This window comes from Orbicella franksi, chromosome 7 (assembly GCF_964199315.1).
Source record: "Orbicella franksi chromosome 7, jaOrbFran1.1, whole genome shotgun sequence".
Lineage (NCBI taxonomy): Eukaryota > Metazoa > Cnidaria > Anthozoa > Scleractinia > Merulinidae > Orbicella > Orbicella franksi.
This window is the reverse complement of record NC_138151.1, coordinates 27,174,196-27,187,864: the sequence shown is the minus strand read 5'-3', so window position 1 is coordinate 27,187,864 and position 13,669 is coordinate 27,174,196. Positions and strand designations below refer to the sequence as shown.

The following is a 13,669-nucleotide window of genomic DNA, read 5'->3' as shown; positions in this document are numbered from 1 at the left end:
GCTGATCAGTTTAACGATGTTTTAAATTCTTAGCGAGATACTTCAAGTTTTCCTTGAGCTCTTAACACTCAGTGAAAACCAAACTAATGCCACTTATCTCTGTGTATTTTTAATTTCTCTGGGTATGATTAACTAAGGAAATAAACTAGGAAGAAGAAATACTAGTCATTAAGAGTTCCCTTTTGTTTGACTCCGAGCAAATCACAGCCAATTTTCATTTCAAGTTAGTGAGTTGAAATGGTAAGATTTCATTAAGTTAACACCCCAACGAGGTCACTTTTCCATTTATTCTCATCTTTGTGTTTACATCCTAAGAGAAGTGCAACTCCTCATTCCGACTATGTTATAGTGCGACTTTTTTTAATTAAGTTCACCTGTATTCATTAAAAATCGACCGCGTCATTAACAGTCTGTATAGACTAAATGTCTTATCGATCCTTCTTAAAAACGCTCAGCAAGCTAGAAAGCTATTGATATGCTATAAGCCTTGTCCCTCTTTGACCCTCTACAAAGATTATATACAAACTAACAAAAGAAAAGCTGGATTTAAAAGAGTAAAACAGCGCCAAATTATGAGATAACAGAAATCACGAAATAAAGCCGAGATATAAATGCAAACTCGATTAGGGCCCCGCGCCAACTGATCAGAAGCAACAAGCTAGCCGATAATACAATTATTGCATGGACATAATAAAATTATCGCATGAATTAAGAATAAATAAGGCCATCTTGCTAAAAAAGATGACCGACTAACTTCAGCTAGCATACAAATAAGACAAAATGAAGTTACCTTTTTTTTCTATGTTTTATGAATTTGTCAATAAAAACACCCTTACATTCACCAGGTATTCCAATCTCACATTTTAATATCGCGTCGTAGTTCAAATCTCTGATAATTTTCTTCATCTTCACAGATCGGCAATCATGGACTTATTCTTAAACAATGCTACAAATTTTTGTCTTTAATATGTCAAAACTTCCCACAGAAGTTGACGCGAAATTTCATATGTGGTTCATTATAAAATCTTAATAACCTCCGACGCCAATAGATGAAACAAAACTTATCTCGCACGTCTGAAACGTGTTTTTATTTTTCCAGAAGAAATCAGTTAATTTTTAATGCAATTTTCCAAAGCTATTTTCGCACAGAAACCTTTGAAAAGTAGTTCTACCACAACGAAGCATAATAAAATCTCCAAGACCGACAACTACAAACCGTAAAAGCGAGTGTGAGTTTATTTTTAATTCTCGACAACTAAGCAGTTTCCCTTTTCGAAAAGGGAAACTGCTTGGTTGTCGCCAACGAGGTTCAAAAGCGAAGTTTTTGGCCGTTTTTCTAGTGTGTGGTAATCATTGGTTTAGTTTTCGACAACTATCGAGACTGCGTTGTCAGTGGACAGTGGTATCAACATGTGTATTGTATTTTGAGCATGCGTAGTGAACGTTAGTTCCCAAGGCCTCGCTGACCTGACTTAACTAACGTTATACTGTAAGGAATGGGCACTTCAGACACAATTAGTTGTCGATAGCAAATATTTGTCGACAACTAAGTGTCTAGTTTGTGGAGGTCCTTAGTTTCATTTCAAGACAGTTTCCGTGGCTTAATGGAAGCAAACTCTCAGAAACGCCCTGTCCACACTACGTCGGAGAAATTTGAGAAGTCAGCTTTATTTTCACAGTTTGGCCAACCGTCGAAAACCCTTTTCAAACTGGAGGAATTTGAAAACGCCGGCTTTGCGTTTTAGATTGGACGGAAAACATTTTAAAAACGGAGATTTTCGAAACCGATGACGATAATCAAGTGTGATTTCCCTGACCGAGTTTTCTCAAACGCAAATCCAAAATGACCGGTGACTGTTGCGTTTTCAAATTTCTCCGGCAGAGCGTTGTCGGGGTCTTAAAAGTAATTACAAGGTCCTCTAAAATTGAGATTAAGTGTTTTAAAGCATAGTTAATAGAGTCCCCTCTATAAACTATGTTTAAAGATACTTCTAGAACACGAAAAGCCCAATTAACCAACAATGGTTTAAAAACACAAATGTATTTCGACATGCTGGCTAGAATTCTAAAAATCTTCTTTCTCATGGTTAACTAAACTAAGCTAAAAAAACATCATTCCCTGATCTGTGTATATAGACTAAAAGCAAGAAAAAAACTCCCTTTGAACATGTTTTGTTCCTTTGTAAAAAGAATATAATGGCTTTGTTCCACAAAAAATTCTCACCTCTGAATGACGCTCAAACATCTCACTTCGTCTCGCGTGGACAGCTATTCTAAAGAAAATTAAATTTAGGCAGCATTATTCAAAGATAATTTTAGCATTGGCCCTCGACAAAATCTAATTCTAATTATAACTTGGAAATTAAGAGATATTGTCATAACACAAGTTGTACACGTTTCGTATTGACCTATTTGCACGTAATGTTTAACGCATTATTCGTAGTCCTTGGTAAATACGACCATTAAAATTTTTAACAGTATTTAGGATCTCTTTTCAGTTCTTGAGAGCGCCATTTTTTTGAGATCGCATAGTTTAGGAAAATCTACCAAAAAAATGTCATTCTTCGAAAAAAAATATGACTTTCTTAGTTTCAATCATTTCCAATGAACACGCGACAGGGACAAAGGTTATAAACTTTTGTCAGCAGGGAAAAGTTTCAACATAACTGCGTCTTGGTAAAATTTACTGCTTTGAACATGTTTGGATCTCTTGTGAAACGGATGAAAGCAATTGATGATGCTGGCTTTGTTCCACAAAAAAGTCTCACCTCTAATATATGCCAAAAAATCACACCTCGTCTCGCGTGGGACACTATTCTAAAGAACTCCGATGTCTTTTGTTCGCGTGTTTAATTAACGAGTTTGTTTACTTTTATTGTAATTTGTTAACCAACAAGTATATAAAGAGCACAACACAGACAAGATTTTAATTCATCTCAACTCGTGAGCAACGAAGGTCTTATAAGCGTTCATCATGAAGTTCTCTGCGGCGTTCTTGGCGATTCTTTTCGTCTTGGTTCGTACACAGCAAGGATTCACCAAGACTAAGTAAGTGAAAATATTTGTACGTTGGTAAAGCCACGCATTATGTTTGGAGAGCGTGGAACGTAAGCCACGCGCGCGCTCTAACTTCGTTCGTATCTACAAGAACATCATTTTGACGAGTGCTTCCAAAAACATCACTGAAAAACAATCTGCTTAAGATCATACTCGAGTAGAACGCGATTTCGTAGCATTACGCGCACTTTTATCGAAGCTGTTTACTTTGAAGAACAGTAACTGTTAAGTGTCAACTGTCTTGGTTCGTATCCAGTAAGGACTCACCAAAACTAAATAAGTGAAAATATTTGTACGTTGGTAAAGCCACGCAATATCTTTGGAGAGTGTGGAACGTGAGCCACGCGCGCGCTCTTGCTTCGTTTGTATCTACGAAAACATCATTTTGTTGACTGCTTCCAAAAAGACATCACTGAGAAACCATCTACTAAAGATCTTACTTCTGTAAAACACAATTTTGTAACATTACGCACACTGCAAGATCTTACGAAGCTGGTTACTATGAAGAACACTGACTGTTACAAAACATGAGTTGTGTAAGCAGAACAAAACTTAGCTGCATTATCAACTGTGTGATTCTCTCGGCGGGCATTTTATTCTTAATCTTAAAACTTCACACAACTCTTTTAGTAACCTGATGATAATTTTTATTTTCTTTCAGATCCGACAAAGGCGCAAACAGCATTCTTCGACAAAAGGTAAGTTACTTACACACAAGTATGCGTTTTCAAAACAAGATATATAGTGTTAATTAAAACCAAAGTTACGGTCCGAACATCCAGTCCTGTTGCTCGCTGTGTACTAAAATTTAGAATTTTACCTTGGAACTGGTCAAGTTTAGTTTGATATGAATTGCTTTGTATTAAATACCCTGTTTACATCAAGACAAAAAAGTGTTTAGCTATTTTAAAAGTGGTTCAAATTTCCGAGTTTCAAAAGAAAGTTCAAATGGTTCCTACAGAGGATTAAACTCTCCCTTAAACTGAGGCTTTTAGTTTTCCGTCATCCGAATTCCTTTGTTTATCGCAATATGGTAGTTCCTGGATTCACTATAAGTAATTGTTTATGTGATAAACACTAACGTATTTGTTCGTTTTTCAGAATTATCCTTTGTTGCTGCGCATTGTGAAAGAGGGAGGCCATCGTGGATTGGCGGAGTGTCGACACCAGTTTAAAAACGAGATCTGGAACTGTTCCCTGGATAATAAGAGTGTACACTTGCCAGTCTTTGTGAAAACAACTTTGCCGTTTGGTAAGTACCAGAGAATTTCTTTGCTTCTAAAATGTTTAAGGGAGAGTTTCACGGTTCGGCGCATGTCTGTGTTATTTACTCACCTGTGCACGCTTTTTGGCAAAGGCCTAGTTTTTTATTGCATGTTTATGAACCTATAGTAAGAAACTTACCTACTTTCGCAAGCAAATGGCCGTAAAAGCATTAACCGTAGAATAAATCTACGGGTCAACACTAAACTCAACGGTCGGCAGCGACGATAAAATCCTCTGAAATTTTCTGACAATTCTGCTCATCCTTCATTCTGCCACGGCTAACTATAGGATGTGATTACTTAAATACGTCTGAGTGGGGTTTGTAAAGCGATAACATTGATAGGAAGCGAATTAAAGGTTTTTTTTTTTTATTTAGAGACATGCGCCGAACCGCGAAACCTTCTCTTTCATTGGCCATGTTTACTCTGCCGGTTTAACTCTTTATCGCCAAAGAACTGCCTTGAACATTCTTTTTTAGGGGTACTAAAATCTAGCGACGCTGAGTATGTTTCTTTCTCGCTATACGTAATATTTTAAGTGATGTTTAGTCTTTTGATCCGGGTAATTTTAAATACGGCTGCTAAAATTAAGCGAATGACCAAAAGTTGCCTGTTGTTTTCAATTATTATTTTGATGCCATTTTGTTCGGTTATATCCATTTTTAGCTTTGAGCGTTCTCGATTGTCCATAAAAATTAGACTATACATCCTATACATCGACATTTTTACCTTGATTGCAGAGCTTTAGTCTCGTCGACTTTTTCCTTCCTTAAACTATAGGACTTGTAACTTTGTTAAAGTTTTGTATGTGAATCTAATTGTTTTTCTTTGCTTCATTGCAGCCACTCGAGAAACAGCTTTCCTTCACGCCATCAGCTCAGCCGCCATTACGCACGAACTCACTTATCAGTGCCGACTCAACAGAATACGCGGATGTAAGTGCGGCAAGATAAGAAAACAACCAAAAGCAAACAGCGGCTGGCAGTGGGGAGGCTGCAGTGATGACATCAAGTTTGGAGAGAAGGAGACGAGACGCTTTATTGACAAACTGGAGAAAGGAAACGACGCCCGTACGGCATTTAACCTGCATAATAACGGAGTAGGAAGAAAGGTAAATATCGTCTTTTGTTCATTTGAAAAACAATCTAGAAACTCACGGCTTAGGATCTCTTTACTGTTTGGATATAGATTAATTTCGTTTACGTCAAATTCTCTTTCAGTTTAAAGTCTCATACGTTAGTTATATGACACGCTTAATTACAGTGTGTAAGCCTTAACTTGTGTCAAATCGATGAAAAGTTTTAGAAGATATTTCAAGTGAGCGGCATTGCATTGACAACTCCCGTTCACATTAGGTCCAAAAAGTGATTTAAAACCCTTTACGCAAAAACACTTATTTGCTATCACAACTCAATATCGGCTTTTTCAATTACTTAGTGATGTAGTTTCTGTAAAGCTGAGCATCTATGACTTATTTTACCATATAAAGACTACATAGCGACCAATCAATTTGAGGAAAACGTAATATCAAGATAATTCTTTACCCAACACCAATCATTATATGTAGTCGTCTCATGATCAGTTTAAGTGATTGAATTAGTGCTAATTCTAAGGGCAATATTGCTGTATTAACTTCGTGTTATGGCTGTTTTGATCAGTTTATTTTGAACTTAAGGAATCAATCTAAGCTTTCGCCTTTTACTCATTGCTATTGCGCTATTTTCACTCAGGTTGTTCGATCAAACCTCAAGAAGGAATGCAAGTGTCATGGCGTCACTGGAAGTTGTAATTTAAAAACTTGTTGGAAGCAACTGGCGCCGTTTAACGCCATTGGATCAGAACTGAAACAGAAATACCGCGCAGCTGTCCGAGTATCATTCCTGAACAACAAACTTCACAAGCGAGACAACAACCGAGACAGACTGGTGACCGCGAAACACAAGAAGCTGGTTTATCTGGACACGTCTCCGGACTACTGTGTCAGAAACGTCACCGCCGATTCCCCTGGAATGCTGGGAAGGTCATGCCGAAGTGACGTTGTACCTAGCAAGGAATGCAGATCTCTTTGTAACTCTTGTCAATTGCGACATCAAACTGTAGAACATTCTAAGCAGGTCAAGTGTAGATGTAAGTTTGTTTGGTGCTGTACTGTTAAATGCCACTTATGCAACGTAAAGTATTCGCTAACTACTTGTACCAAATAATTGGTTGCAGGTTTTTCTTTTAAAGTAATGTTGTGGGGTGAAGCAAAACATTCATTACTCTCATTGTATATATTGTTTGATAAGTTAGGTTAGGATACAAGTATTTTCCAAATAGTTAGTCTTGAAGGTTAAGATTTAGTTCTACTTAACGAGTTATTACACTGTTGTCTGTATATAAAGTTTACTCCGTTAAGGGTAGGATCCAAGTATTTTCCAAGACAGTATCGCGCAGTAGGTTGAACATGTTATATTCATGAGTTAATTATATGTAATAAAACAGTGTTTTGATTGTGTAAAAGCGTCCACCTTTTATTTTGAGTAAAATGTAGACAGTTTTCTGTCGGGCTCAATGAACGCAAGCGCTTGTACCACTAGCGCGCTTTTGCTGTAGTATGAAATTTAATACCACTAAAAATGTAGGCGTTCAAATGGCCCTTATCGAGGGACAGAAAGGAACTACAAATTGGCAAGCAAAGGATGGAATAAGAATCACGCAAAACTCAAACATTCCGTTTAGAGTGATTTTCAGTTGAGTGTCGTAAAACCAAACCAATTACTTACCAATTAGACTATTCATCCAATCTCAAGCCGTAGTAAAACCAAAACCAAAGTAATTGCCTGATTACTTTCGGCATTCAATTGAAATCCACTCTAGAACTCGATGAGGATCAGTAGAACTCATCAAATGTTGAATGTTTATAGTGGTCATGCAATGTAGTTAGCACAACGAAGCATAATAGAATCTCCAAGACCGACAACTACAAACCGTAAAAGCGAGTGTGAGTTTATTGTTAATTCTCGACAACTAAGCAGTTTCCCTTTTCGAAAAGGGAAACTGCTTTAGTTGTTGCCAACGAGGTTCAAAAGCGAAGTTTTTGACCGTTTTTCTAATGTGTGGCAATCATTGGTTTAGTTTTCGACAACTATCGAAACCGCGTTGTCAGTGGCCAGTGGTTTCAACATGTGTATTGTATTGTAGTTAGTTCCCAAGGACTCGCTGACCTGACTTAACTAACGCTATACTGTAAGGAATGGGCGCTTCAGACAATTAGTTGTCGATAGAAATTATTGGTCGACAACTAAGTGTCTAGTTTGTGGAGGCCCTTAGTTTCATTTCAAAACAGTTTCCGTGGCTTAATGGAAGCAAACTCTCAGAAACGCCCTGTCCACACTACGTCGGAGAAATTTGAGAAGTCAGCTTTATTTTCACAGTTTGGCCAACCGTCGAAAACCCTTTTCAAACTGGAGGAATTTGAAAACGCCGGCTTTGCGTTTTAGATTGGACGGAAAGCATTTTAAAAACGGAGATTTTCGAAACCGATGACATGACGATAAACAATTGTGATTTCCCTGACCGAGTTTTCTCAAACGCAAATCCAAAATGACCGGTGACTGTTGCGTTTTCAAATTTCTCCGGCTGAGTATTGTCGGGGTCTTAAAAGTAATTCCAAGGTCCTCTAAAATTGAGATTAAGTGTTTTAAAGCATAGTTAATAGAGTCCCCTCTATAAACTATGTTTAAAGATACTTCTAGAACACGAAAAGCCCAATTAACCAACGATGGTTTAAAACCACAAATGTATTTCGACATGCTGCTGGCTAGAATTCTAAAAATCTTCTTTCTCATGGTTAACTAAACTAAGCTAAAAAAACATCATTCTCTGAGCTGTGTATATAGACTAAAAGCAAGAAAAAAACTCCCTTTGAATATGTTTTATTCCTTTGTAAAAAGAATATAATGGCTTTGTTCCACAAAAAATTCTCACCTCTAATACTGACGCTCAAACATCTCACTTCGTCTCGCGTGGACAGCTATTCTAAAGAAAATTAAATTTAGGCAGCATTATTCAAAGACAATTTTAGCATTGGCCCTCGACATAATCTAATTCTAATTATAACTTGGAAATTAAGAGATCTTGTCATAACACAAGTTGTACACGTTTCGTACTGACCTATTTGCACGTAATGTTTAACGCATTATTCGTAGTCCTTGGTAAATACGACCATTAAATTTTTAACAGTATTTAGAATCTCCTTTCAGGTCTTGGGAGCGCCATTTTTATTGAGATCTCATAGTTCAGGAAATTGTTCCGAGAAAATTTCATTCTTAGGAAAAAAAATAATGACTTTCCTAGTTTCAATCATTTCCAAAGAAAACCCGGCCGGGACAGAGGTTATGTTAAACTTTTGTCAGCGGGGAAAAACTCCAACATAGATGCGTCGTGTAAGAGTTTAGTTGACTTTGCAACCTCGACGGTAAAATTTACTGCTTTGAACATGTTTGGATCTCTTGTGAAACGGATGAAAGCAATTGATGATGCTGGCTTTGTTCCACAAAAAGTCTCACCTCTAATACATGCTGAAAAATCACACCTCGTCTCGCGTGGGACTCTATTCTAAAGAACTCCGATGTCTTTTGTTCGCGTGTTTAATTAACGAGTTTGTTTACTTTTATTGTAATTTGTTAACCAACAAGTATATAAAGAGCACAACACAGACAAGATTTTAATTCATCTCAACTCGTAAGCAACGAAGGTCTTTTAAGCGTTCATCATGAAGTTCTCTGCGGCGTTCTTGGCGATTCTTTTCGTCTTGGTTCGTACACAGCAAGGATTCACCAAAACTAAGTAAGTGAAAATATTTGTATGTTGGTAAAGCCACGCAATATGTTTGGAGTGCGTGGAACGTGAGCCACGCGCGCGTTGTAGCTTCGTTCGTATCTACAAGAACATCATTTTGTTGACTGCTTCCAAAAAGACATCACTGAAAAACCATCTACTCAAGATCTTACTTCTGTAGAACGCAATTTTGTAACATTACGCGCACTGCAAGATTTTACGAAGCTGGTTACTATGAAGAACACTGACTGTTACAAAACATGAGTTGTGTAAGCAGAACAAAAATTAGCTGCATTATCAACTGTGATTCTCTCGGCGGGCATTTTATTCTTAATCTTAAAACTTCACACAACTCTTTTAGTAAAACTGATGATAATTTTTATTTTCTTTCAGATCCGACAAAGGCGCAAACAGCATTCTTCGACAAAAGGTAAGTTACTTACACACAAGTATGCGTTTTCAAAACAAGATAATAGTGTTAATTAAAACCAAAGTTACGGTCCGAACATCCAGTCCTGTTGCTCGCTGTGTACTAAAATTTAGAATTTTACCTTGGAACCGGTCAAGTGTAGTTTGATATGAATTGCTTTGTATTAAATACCCTGTTTACATCAAGACAAAAAAGTGTTTAGCTATTTTAAAAGTGGTTCAAATTTCCGAGTTTCAAAAGAAAGTTCAAATGGTTCCTACAGAGGATTAAACTCTCCGTTAAACTGAGGCTTTTAGTTTTCCGTCATCCGAATTCCTTTGATCGCAATATGGTAGTTCCTGGATTCACTATAAGTAATCGTTTATGTGATAAACACTAACGTATTTGTTCGTATTTCAGAATTATTCTTTGCTGCTGCGCATCGTGAGAGAGGGAGGCCATCGTGGATCGGCGGAGTGTCGACACCAGTTTAAAAACGAGATCTGGAACTGTTCCCTGGATAACAAGAGTGTACATTTGCCCATCTTTGTGAAAACAACTTTGCCTTTTGGTAAGTACCAGAGAATTTCTTTGCTTCTAAAATGTTAAAGGGAGGGTTTCACAGTTCGGCGCATGTCTGTGTTATTTACTCACTTGTGCACGCTTTTTGGCAAAGGCCTAGTTTTTTATTACATGTTTATGAGCCTATCGTAAGCAACTTACCTATTTTCGCAAGCAAATGGCCGTAAAAACATTAACCGTAGAATAAATCGTACGGGTCAACATTAAATTCAAGGGTCGACAGCGACGATAAAATCCTCTGAAATTTTCTGAGAATTTTTGTCATCCGTCATTCTGCCACGACTAACTCGGTATAGCATGTGATTACTGAACTACATCTGAGTGAGGTTTTTAAAGCGATAACATTGATAAGAAGAGAACAAAAGTTTTTTTTGATTTAGAGACATGCGCGAACCGTGAAACCCTCTCTTTCATTGGCCATGTTTACTCTGCCGGTTTAACTCTTTATCGCAAAAGAACTGCCTTAAACATTCTCTTTTTGGGATTCTAAAATCTAGCGACGTTGATTATGTTTCTTTCTCGCTATAAGTAATATTTTACGTGATGTTTAGTCTTTTGCTCCGGGTAATTTAAATATGGCTGCTAAAATTAAGCGAATGACCAAAAGTTGCCTGTTGTTTTCAATTATTATTTTCATGCCATTTTCTTCGGTTACATCCTTTTGTAGCTTTAAGCGTTCTCGATTTTCCATAAAAATTAGACTTGATTTACTGTCCGATGTAGGTTGAAAAATTTACTCAAAATTCAATACTCCTATACATCAACATTTTTACCTTGATTGCAGAGCTTTAGTCCAGTCGACTTTTTCCTTCCTAAAACTATGGGACTTGTAACTTTATTAAAGTATTGTATGTGAATGTAATTGTTTTTCTTTGCTTCATTGCAGCCACTCGAGAAACAGCTTTCCTCCACGCCATCAGCTCAGCCGCCATTACGCACGAACTCACTTATCAGTGCCGACTCAACAGAATACCCGGATGTAAGTGCGGCAAGACAAGAAAACAACCAAAAGCAAACAGCGGCTGGCAGTGGGGAGGCTGCAGTGATGACATCAAGTTTGGAGAGAAGGAGACGAGACGCTTTATTGACAAACTGGAGAAAGGAAACGACGCCCGTACAGCATTTAACCTGCATAATAACGAAGTAGGAAGAAAGGTAAATATCGTCTTTTGTTCATTTGAAAAACAACCTAGAAACTTAGGATCTCTCCACTGTTTGGATATAGATTAATTTCGTCTACGTCAAATTCTCTTTCAGTTTAAAGTCTCATACGTTAGCTATATGACACGCTTAATTACAGTGTGTAAGCCTTAACTTGTGTCAAATCGATGAAAAGTTTTAGAAGATATTTCAAGTGAGCGGCATTACATTGACAACTCCCGTTCACATTAGGTCCAAAAAGTGATTAAAACCCTTCACGAAAAAACACTTATTTGCTATCACAACTCAATATCGGCTTTTTCAATTACTTAGTGATGTAGTTTCTGTAAAGCTGAGCATCTATGACTTATTTTACCATATAAAGACTACATAGCGACCAATCAATTTGAGGAAAACGTAATATCAAGATAATTCTTTACCCAACACCAATTATTATATGTAGTCGTCTCATGATCAGTTTAAGTGATTGAATTAGTGCTAATTCTAAGGGCAATATTGCTGTATTAACTTCGTGTTATGGCTGTTTTAATCAGTTTATTTTGAACTTAAGGAATCAATCTAAGCTTTCGCCTTTTACTCATTGCTATTGCGCTATTTTCACTCAGGTTGTTCGATCAAACCTCAAGAAGGAATGCAAGTGTCATGGCGTCACCGGAAGTTGTAATTTAAAAACTTGCTGGAAGCAACTGGCTCCGTTTAACGCCATTGGATCAGAACTGAAACAGAAATACCGCGCAGCTGTCCGAGTAACATTCCTGAACAACAAACTTCACAAGCGAGACAACAACCGAGACAGACTGGTGACCGCGAAACACAAGAAGCTGGTTTATCTGGACACGTCTCCAGACTACTGTGTCAGAAACGTCACCGCCGGTTCTCCTGGAATGCTGGGAAGGTCATGCCGAAGTGACGTTGTACCTAGCAAGGAATGCAGATCTCTTTGTAACTCTTGTCAATTGCGACATCAAACTGTAGAACATTCTAAGCAGGTCAAGTGTAGATGTAAGTTTGTTTGGTGCTGTACTGTTAAATGCCACTTATGCAACGTAAAGTATTCGCTAACTACTTGTACCAAATAATTGGGTGCAGGTTTTTCTTTTAAAGTAATGTTGTGGGGTGAAGCAAAACATTCGTTAGTCTCATTGTATATATTGTTTGATAAGTTAGGTTAGGATACAATTATTTTCCAAATAGTTAGTCTTGAAGGTTAAGATTTAGTTATACTTAACAAGTTATTGCACTGTTGCCTGTATATAAAGTTTAATCAGTTAAGGGTAGGATCCAAGTATTTTCTAAGACAGTATCGCGCAGTAGGTTGAACATGTTATATTTATGAGTTAATTATATGTAATAAACAGTGTTTTGATCGTGTAAAAGCGTCCACCTTTTATTTTGAGTAAAATGTAGACAGTATTCTGTCGGGCTCAATGAACGCAAGCGCTTGTACTATTGGCGCGCTTTTACTGTAGTATGAAATTTAGTGCAACTTAAAATGAAGACTTTCAAATGCGTCTTATCGAGGGAGGGAGAGGAACTACAAATTGTCAAACAAAGGATGGAATCACCTAAAACTCAAACATTCCGTTTAGAGTGGTTTTCAGTTGAGTGTCGTAAAACCAATTACCTACCAATTAGACAACTCATCCAATCTCAAACGGTTGTAAAACCAAAACCAAACTAATTGCCTGATTACTTTCGACATTCAATTGAAACCCCACTCTAGAACTCGATGAGGATCAGTAGAGCTCATCAAATGTTGAATGTTTATCGTGGTAGATGCACTTAGCTACAACTGGCTAGTTTTCAGATTTACAATTGTTAGATTTAAGTTGATTTTCCAATTTCAATTTGAAGTTAAAATAACTGCTCTACACTTCACCATAGGGGAAAAAAGCAGCTTTGATCACGTTTCAATCCTTTTTGAAAGAGTGCAGGTAAAATCAATGGTGTTGATCACTGTCTCACAAAAAATTCTTACCTATAATATGGGAATCAATTGTACGTCGGTAAAGCCACGCAAAGGCTGATTTAGCAAGAGAACGGGAACGTCACTTGACGACGGCGCGCGCAGAACAATTGGCCAAAAAATACACATGCATCAGCGTGTTCTTATTTTCATTGCTAAAATTATATTCATCTGATTCATCGCATTTGTTGATGCAAGAAGAAATTCCACCTTGCTTTCCGGCGAGATTTTCTTTGCCCTTAAAACGTGTCTGTAACTTAGTCTTTAGCTCACTCACTCTACTGTATTTTTTTTTTTTCTTTACCACTTTAACACTTGGTTTTAGATTTTGCCTGGTGTTTCAAAAAGTTGAGTCCTGATGAACGCAGTGTTGAAAATATAATTCAGTAATAAAAGAACTTGAAATTT

The 13,669-nt window shown here is 37.3% G+C and overlaps 2 protein-coding genes across 2 annotated transcripts; both read left to right on the top strand.

Annotated features, from left to right (window-relative positions):
• Nucleotides 1-2,974: 2,974 nt before the first annotated feature.
• LOC145493700 (protein Wnt-8b-like) lies at nucleotides 2,975-6,598 on the top strand. Its single transcript, XM_081473168.1, has 5 exons — nucleotides 2,975-3,048; nucleotides 3,719-3,755; nucleotides 4,159-4,309; nucleotides 5,165-5,433; nucleotides 6,053-6,598. The coding sequence occupies exons 1-5, from the start codon at nucleotides 2,975-2,977 to the stop codon at nucleotides 6,524-6,526; spliced, it is 1,005 nt and encodes a 334-aa protein (XP_081329294.1). The 3' UTR covers nucleotides 6,527-6,598.
• Nucleotides 6,599-9,078: 2,480 nt separating this feature from the next.
• LOC145493699 (protein Wnt-8b-like) lies at nucleotides 9,079-12,812 on the top strand. Its single transcript, XM_081473167.1, has 5 exons — nucleotides 9,079-9,152; nucleotides 9,537-9,573; nucleotides 9,973-10,123; nucleotides 11,021-11,289; nucleotides 11,901-12,812. The coding sequence occupies exons 1-5, from the start codon at nucleotides 9,079-9,081 to the stop codon at nucleotides 12,372-12,374; spliced, it is 1,005 nt and encodes a 334-aa protein (XP_081329293.1). The 3' UTR covers nucleotides 12,375-12,812.
• The last annotated feature ends 857 nt before the right edge of the window (nucleotides 12,813-13,669 follow it).